The 7,721-nt window shown below is 51.4% G+C and overlaps 1 protein-coding gene across 2 annotated transcripts; it reads right to left on the bottom strand.

Annotated features, from left to right (window-relative positions):
• Positions 1-24: 24 nt before the first annotated feature.
• On the bottom strand, positions 25-7,195 carry NDST2 (N-deacetylase and N-sulfotransferase 2). 2 transcript variants are annotated; one of them, XM_025396377.1, is made up of 13 exons: positions 5,816-7,195; positions 5,540-5,627; positions 5,071-5,225; positions 4,703-4,888; positions 4,315-4,443; positions 4,003-4,185; positions 3,203-3,299; positions 2,009-2,132; positions 1,690-1,864; positions 1,298-1,468; positions 1,081-1,190; positions 785-887; positions 25-676 (listed from the first exon to the last, which is right to left on the bottom strand). In XM_025396377.1, exons 1-13 carry the CDS (start codon positions 6,818-6,820, stop codon positions 551-553), a joined length of 2,652 nt encoding a protein of 883 aa, XP_025252162.1. In that variant the 5' UTR covers positions 6,821-7,195; the 3' UTR covers positions 25-550. The 2 variants fall into 2 exon arrangements, with proteins under 2 accessions (XP_025252162.1, XP_025252164.1); XM_025396379.1 differs by lacking the exon at positions 1,298-1,468.
• Positions 7,196-7,721: the final 526 nt, after the last annotated feature.

Raw genomic sequence — 7,721 nt, 5'->3', positions numbered from 1 at the left:
TTTCCCACTCCAGGGAGGCAGACAAAACAGAAAAATAAGGATGTTTATTAAGGACATTTCTAGCCCACAGCTAGGGCTCATACTCAGCTCTATGAGCCACTGTCCGACCTCATCCCCATTCAATGTGAATGACATTAGGGAGGCCGGGCCACAGGTAGATCCCACTGCCTGACTAAAGGGGCCATAGCAAGGGGTCCCTCCCATAGCAAGGGGTCTCTCCCATAGCCAGGTATAGATAGATACACTGCTGTGGATGAAAAGGGAAATCTCATTGGACTAATACATTCCCCTATACCCTGCCTGAACCCTCTCATTCCTCCCCACCTCCCAAGATGATGGGTCAAAGGTACCTAGTACCATGATGTGGGGTACCAAAGGAAGTCCCTTTATTCGCCCCAGAACTATGGGAAAAGGATACCCTTCCCTTCTCAGGGGGCTACTGAGGTAGAGGGGGAGGGGCCAGGCCACTCTAATCCCCCTTGTGGGCCCTGCTCTGGGCTTGCCCCTTAGGGAAGCAGAGGGCATTTTGCTGGTACGGGAGGCTGGGACATCAGCCCAGACTGGAATGCTGCAGTTCTTCCCGAAGCCATGAGGGCACTGGCTGTCCAAGCCGGCTCAGCAGCTTCGACAACTCCAAATTATGGTTCCGGAAAAAATCCGTAAGGAAAAGACGGGACTGACAGGAGAAAATGGAGGCAGAAATGGTAAGAAGTGGGACACTAGTGGGACACAGAATCAGATCCTGGAAGTGGAGAGGGATTCCCCAGCCCCTGGCTTTACTTACCTCAGTGTCCATATCTGGATACCTCCGGCCTTTGCTCCGGCCTAGGCAGCGAGTCTTACCACCTTCAAGTCCCTGGCACCAAAACCCCTTATCGTCATCAAACCTGCTCAACAGGAAGAGGCCATGAGGTGGCAGGGAAAAGAGAAACTCAAGTTCCATAAATGCACAATGCCCCTCCCTGCCCACAGGGACATGTCTCTCCTTGTGAGACAGTAAATCCATGTCTCTAACAGACATGGTCAACCTGCTTTCCCATTTCCCATAGAGTACTCCTCCCCTGGGTCATGCTCTCCCACCTGAGGGTCCGTGTGTAGTTCAGAAAGGGTGTGATACCCAGGAACTTCTGGATGCTCTCCATTGAGGCTGCTGGGTTGGTACGCAGCTCTTGCCCATCCACAATCAGCAACTAAAGGGACAGGGATGTGGTTCCCTCTATATTCCTAAGAAGCCTCTGGGCTGAAGGGAAGAAGAGGGGAAGGGGAACCCCACTGATGGCTCTTGCGGGGATTATACCTGTCCAGAGGGGTAGTAAGTCAGCCAGCGTTGTAGATGGGTAGAATAGTAGCCAGGGACAAGACAGCGGTTCTGCAGGGAGCGTAGTGCCAGAGGGGTCTGGGAGGAGGCTGAAATCACCTGATAGAAGGTATAGTTCAGAGCAACTGGGTCTCCATGGGCTCGCTGATGCTGAAGGACGAAGAGAAGGAAGGTGAAGGACTAGTGATTTGACAGTATTATTATGCCCTTACGCTTGGTCTGGTGACAGACAGTACAGCATGGGTACCCATCCCCAAGGCACTAGTAAGTTTCTCTACCCTCACTCCTTCCTCCCTCTCTAGCATAGCAGTCACTGCCCCCTACCCGCTACCCCCAGCCTTTAGCCTGTGTGTCCCTAGCTTCAGGCAGACCTGGTACCAGGAGTAGGCCCTGTCAGCAGGGTTGGTGAGCACTGTGATGATCTTGGCTCGTGGCAGGAGGGCAGCCCCCCGCCGTGGTACAACCTCTGAGTCAAAGTAGGTGGCACTTTTTTCAAATAGGAAATCAGTGCTGGCATTGGAAGGAACAGGGAAGAAATCCATGTACCTAGGAAGTAGCACAGAAGAGAGAGAAGTAGAAAGATATGCAGAGTGAAGTGACCAGAAGTCTGTGCTGAGGGAAGCTGGAATGGGGTATTTTGGGGGAAGGGAGTGTTCCTCTGAGAAACATTCAAATGGGACCCAGTCTCACCAGTCAATACCCTTGTGGTAATTAGGGCCGTTGAAGAACTGAATCTCCTCAAATGTGCTGGGGCTAGGGAAGCTGCTAGTTACAGCTGGGTGCAGGCTCAGGAAGAAGTGAATAGCTGTAGTCCCTAAATGGGAGAGAAAGAACAGGCCATTGTGGGAGGGAAGCCCGCTCAACAGCATAAGCTTGAAGGAAGTGAAAAAATAACCACTCTGGGTAGGAAAATCCCCCATGGCCAAACGACAATGATAGGAGGCAAGTCTGAGAGAGAAGGGAAGGGCTAAAACAGTGGTTCTCTGCTTTAACTGTGCACCAGAATGACTTGTGGAGCTTGTGAAAACACTACAGATGATTCTGATATACAACCAGGGTTAGGAATCACTGCCTCAAGAGACTGGATCAGTGAGGGGTGGGTATAAAAGGAGTTCCTTTTTTTCTCCCTTAAAAATTCAAATTAAGGCCAGGCGCGGTGGCTCATGCCTGTAATCCCAGCACTTTGGGAGGCCAAGGCAGGCGGATCACTTGAGGTCAGGAGTTCGAGACCAGCCTGGCCAACATGGTGAAACCCCGTCTTCACTAAAAATACAAAAATTAGCCAGGCGTGGTGGCACCTGCCTGTAATCCCAGCTACCGGGGAGGCTGAGGCAGGAGAATTGCCTGAACCCGGGAAGTGGGGTTGCAGTGAGCTGAGATCATGCCACTTCCCTCTAGCCTGGGCAAAGAAGTGAGACTCTAGGCCGGGCGTGGTGGCTCAAGCCTGTAATCCCAGCACTTTGGGAGGCCGAGACGGGCGGATCACGAGGTCAGGAGATCGAGACCATCCTGGCTAACACGGTGAAACCCCGTCTCTACTAAAAAAATACAAAAAACTAGCCGGGCGAGGTGGCGGGCGCCTGTAGTCCCAGCTACTCGGGAGGCTGAGGCAGGAGAATGGCGTGAACCCGGGAGGCGGAGCTTGCAGTGAGCTGAGAGAGATCAGGCCACTGCACTCCAGCCTGGGTGACAGAGCGAGACTCCGTCTCAAAAAAAAAAAAAAAAAAGAAGTGAGACTCTTATCTCAAAAAAAAAAAGAAAAAAAAATTAAAATTAAAAACACTTTTTTCATTCCTGTGATTACCTGGAGAGAGGAGAGTTCCTTGACAAAAGGATCCTTTGGGTTTAAGGCAGGGCAAGAGAAGTTAGCTAAGGATACTTCACCTGTTTTCTGGGGTCCCACAATGAGGAACTTCGGGAGACGATCACAGGTTTTCTCCTTGGACCAGATATCTTTGTGCCTCTTGTCATCACAGGGATTCTGAAGCCAGGGCCAATAATCAGATAAGGCCTAGTCTTTTTTTTTTTTTTTGAGACGGAGTTTTGCTCTTGTTGCCCAGGCTGGAGTGCAATGGCATGATCTCGGCTCACTGCAACCTCCGCCTCCTGGGTTCAAGCAATTCTCCTGCTAGCTGGGATTACAGGCATGTGCCACCACGTCCGGCTAATTTTGTTTTTAGTAAAGACGGGGTTTCTCCAAGTTGGTCAGGCTGGTCTCAAACTCCTGACCTCAGGTAATCTGCCTGCCAAAGTGCTGGGATTATAGGCATGAGCCACCGCACCCGGCCTGGCCTAGTCTTTTCTTAAACCCCCATCCCAGCTGGGCGCAGTGGCTCACATATGTAATCCCAGCACTTTGCGAGGCTGAGGTGGGCAGATCACCTGTAGTCAGGAGTTCAAGACCAGCCTGGCCAACATGGTGAAACCCCATCTCTACTAAAAATACAAAAAATTAGCCGGGCGTGGTGGTGGGTGCGTATATTCCCAGATACTGGGGAGGCTGAGGCAGGAGAATCGCTTGAATCCGGGAGGTGGAGGTTGCAATAAGCAGAGATTGTGCCATTGTACTCTAGCCTGGGTGACAGATCAAGACTCTGTCTCAAAAAAAAATCAAAAAAACCAACAACAACAAAAAAACACCCCACCCCTATCATGTCTCTCATCAGACTGAACTCCACCTTTACCTGCCAAAGGGGGCTTCGCTCCTGAGGGAAAAGTTCAAAGTACTTCTGTGCAAGCGGGACAGGAGGAAGGGTCTGTAGGCGCAGCCGTGTCCAGCACTGGAGGAAGCGCACCAAGCTCTCAAAGGTGTACAGGCCCAGCCGATCATTTCCATAATTGGACAGATGGGTCATAAAGATGCTAATCTGTAAGGGGGTACCTGCATTTCAGATTTGGAGAGCCTACCCCACCTCTGAATTAGCCTTGGAGTAAAGGTCCCAGCCTGCAAACACCTTGACTCTCCAATCTTCTAGCCCTTCCTCTCAGCACCTTACCGGATTAAGCAGCACCGTCAGAAAGAGCTCTCCACCTCGGATGCTCCGGTCTAGTTCACGAGAGCCTCCAGGATACTCATTATAGAAGATTGTGTGAGTGAAGAGGCCACATGTCTGCCGGGGCAGCACCTGGAGGGAAAAGAAAAAACAGATAAGATTTGAAAGACAGAATGAGAAGTAGATGGAGGATACTGGGATTTATAGAGGACTCAGTTTGAAGTTATAGCAATAAAGCTCTTACTGAGGGTGTTAAGATTTTTTCACCTTTTTACCCCTGATTATGTACCCCATACTTGGACTGGCAGTTGATAGAGAACATAGGTCAATGCATGTTGAAAGCTGTCTAAATGTGAGAGTTTGATTCAAGCTTATATTGGGAGTCCCTCACCATAATGCCATTGTGAATGAAGCCACGACGGTAGCGGGCGGGGCGGAGATGGGGATACTCCTCAGTGCTGGTCACCTGGATGCCCCACACGGATTTCCAGGCCTCATAGAGCTGCGTGTGGATGGGGTACACGCCCGAGTGGTGGGGGGCCACAGCATACCCCAGATCCGTGGGAATCCCATGCTCCTGGGAATGGCATAGACTCTCACCAGGACCTGGTGAGGTTTGGGGAGTAGAGGGTAAAGAGGGTGGGGAAGCCTCCAAATAAAGAAAAATGCAAAGGGTAGGAAAAGGGTAGCCCATTAGGGGATGGTAGAAAAGGAAGCATGGCTGGGAGAAAGTATGGGGAAGAGAACCAAGGGTCTTACCAGAGCAAACTGTTTGTTGAGCCTCATCTGGTCAGCCAGCACGGAGCGATTGTGGAACAGGTGTGGCTGCATGTGACTCCACATGTGCGGGAACCACCAGAACTCTTTGCGGTGCTTCAGCAGCATGTCGTCCCCTGCATCCTCCTCCTCTGTCCCTATGACCACACGCTGACCACTGACCACAGCCAGTCAGCCCCTGTTCCCTCCTTTGTTTTGTATTAACACTGACCACTTTCCATCCCTGGGACAACCCTACTGATCCTTGCCTAAGTAAGACTTTCTATTTGCCCCATTGCCAACTTGCCCTCCAGCCACCCGTGCGAACCTAAATTCATGCCCACCACTAGCTCCTCACAGCAGTCTGACCCCAAACCTTGACCCTTTTCTCCAACTTGTCTGCCCAGGGAGGTGGACAGTGAAGGGACAGGTCAAGCTATGATATGCTAAAGGAGTAGGGGAATAAGCTCACCAGTATGATAGAACTTGCCCGAGAAGCCCAAGTTGAAGGTGAAGTTGGGGACTAAGGTCCTGAGTTTGTTCTGGGTGGTCAACAGAGCCTGGGAAGAATAACAGGAACGTGAGAAATCAGGAGCGCAGGCTGAACGGGAAATACATGAGAAGTAGCATTCTTCCTGCCTGGAAAGGCAGGGAGTGTACCTATGACAAGCTCAGAATCAACGAAGGGAGTATGACAGGCCAGAGTGTGAATAGCTTCTAAGAAAAAAATTTAAGTAACAAGACTGACCTCAACATCAGCCACCTTCATGCGGGTCCCTTCCTTGCCCACAAAGATGTCATCGATGTCTACCAAGATGTAGCGGTCGAGGTCCAGGCAGAGGCGCTTGCCAGTGAGGTATGCAACAGCATCAACGAAGATAAGTTTGTGGAGCCAGAAGGAAAGGCCGTGACCAAAGAGCACCCGCTGGATGCCATCATGAAGCCCCAGGTCCTGTACCACAGTGGGAAGCCGGGCCCGACGAAGAACTGGTCCTGGCACCAGGGGCTCAGCTGGCCGAAGGCTGGCAAGAAGCACTGGTTCATATGTACTATGATTGGATTGGAAGATGGTCCAGTCATCACCAGGCAGTGGCCCTGGTTCTAGGCGGCTGGGGCGTGTGAGATGCAGTAGCGGGGCAGAAGGATTCACTTGGTAGTCCCGGAGCCCCAAGTTTGAGTGTAAAAAAAGGGGAAAGCCCTTAAGCTGGGCACTCAGTAGGCTGTGCTCGTGGGCTCGGAAAAAGCCAATGATGCCCACACCATACTCCACACAGTACCGGTCTAGCAGTTCTCGACTCCAGGCATCCAAGTTGACATACTTGAGCAGGTTCTCATAAATGACCAAGACATAGCGGCCATGGGTATTATCAGTCAATGTGGGCATGTCCCCTCGGCCAGGTGCCAACTCAGTGCTATAACGAAAACGACTAGATTCCAGGATGGCCACAATTTCCTGCCCCAGCTGTGAGTATGCACTCTCCACAAACACAAGGACCACAGGTTCAGTTCGAACTGTCTCTGCAGGCCTGGGGGGCCGAGGTGGAACTGGAGGCCGTGCAGGGCCAGGACCAGCTGCCCCACTGCTGCTGCAGTCTCCCAAGGGCAGGGGCAGGGGCTCCTTGGCCTTAGGGCTGGTGGACACATAGTAAGCCAGGAAGCCCATGGAGCCCAGGCTGAAAGCAATCAGCAGCAGTATGAGGCGGTGCAGTTCCAGCTGCCGAGCTGGGCGTACAACCTTCCACAACTGGAGCATGGCGGGGGGAGGAAGGGAGGGAGGAATGGGGACCACCTCAGGGGATGGGAGGTAGGAGTTCTATAGGCTAGGACTGTCTTGGAAGGGTAGAAGGATAGGAAAATATGGGACAGGGATTCCCTCAGGGGGAGTTTCCTTAAGAGGTGGAGATGAGTCCCCTTAGTATAGGGTAGGGGAGGCAGAAGGGGAAGCAGGGGGCAACTATACAGAGTCCACTAGTCTCAGGTCACCATGGCCCCCTGGCCCATGGCTTCAGGCTGCAAATCTTGCCAGGCTCTCCCCTTGGCCCTGGCTGAGTGCCTCACATCAAAGGTCAGCAAAGTTCAAACTCTGCCCCCCTACCTGTAAGACAGAGAAATCAGTGGGTTATTCCTCCTTCTGAAACTGTGTCATTAATCCATTTTCCTCCCCATCCCATCTCTCTTACCTCCTGCTTATTGGATAATCTGTTCTCAAAAAAAAAAGAAAAGAAAAAAAGCCTCCTGTAGGAGAATCTACAAGCTAAGTCCTTTACCTTGGCTTCACAGCTTGTTCCCTTTCCTTTTCTTAGAATACCCAAATGAATGTCCAAATTCTTCACTCTAAGCAAAGCTCAGAGATGGAGCAGTATATGCAAATGATAGAGGGGAACAAATCTCCCATCAACAAGAGGCTGAATATCCTAGGAGGCTAAAAACAGCCCTGCTCTGAAAGGAGTTCCTAGCCCATGACTGAGTAGCTGGCCAGCCAGCAACAGCTCTGATCTTTCTGTGAGGAAGGGACGGAAAGCCCCGGAAGTCCTCAAAAGTCCCATGCTCCAATGAAATATCAGATAAGGAACTCATGAGTCTGTTAATCGTCCTCATCAATCAAACCCAAGATCACAGCCAACAGCATTAACGAACTTGCAGTCAGGTGGACA

The sequence above is a fragment of the Theropithecus gelada genome, chromosome 9 (assembly GCF_003255815.1).
Source record: "Theropithecus gelada isolate Dixy chromosome 9, Tgel_1.0, whole genome shotgun sequence".
In the NCBI taxonomy this organism is placed as follows: domain Eukaryota; kingdom Metazoa; phylum Chordata; class Mammalia; order Primates; family Cercopithecidae; genus Theropithecus; species Theropithecus gelada.
This window is presented reverse-complemented; position numbering and strand designations above follow the sequence as displayed.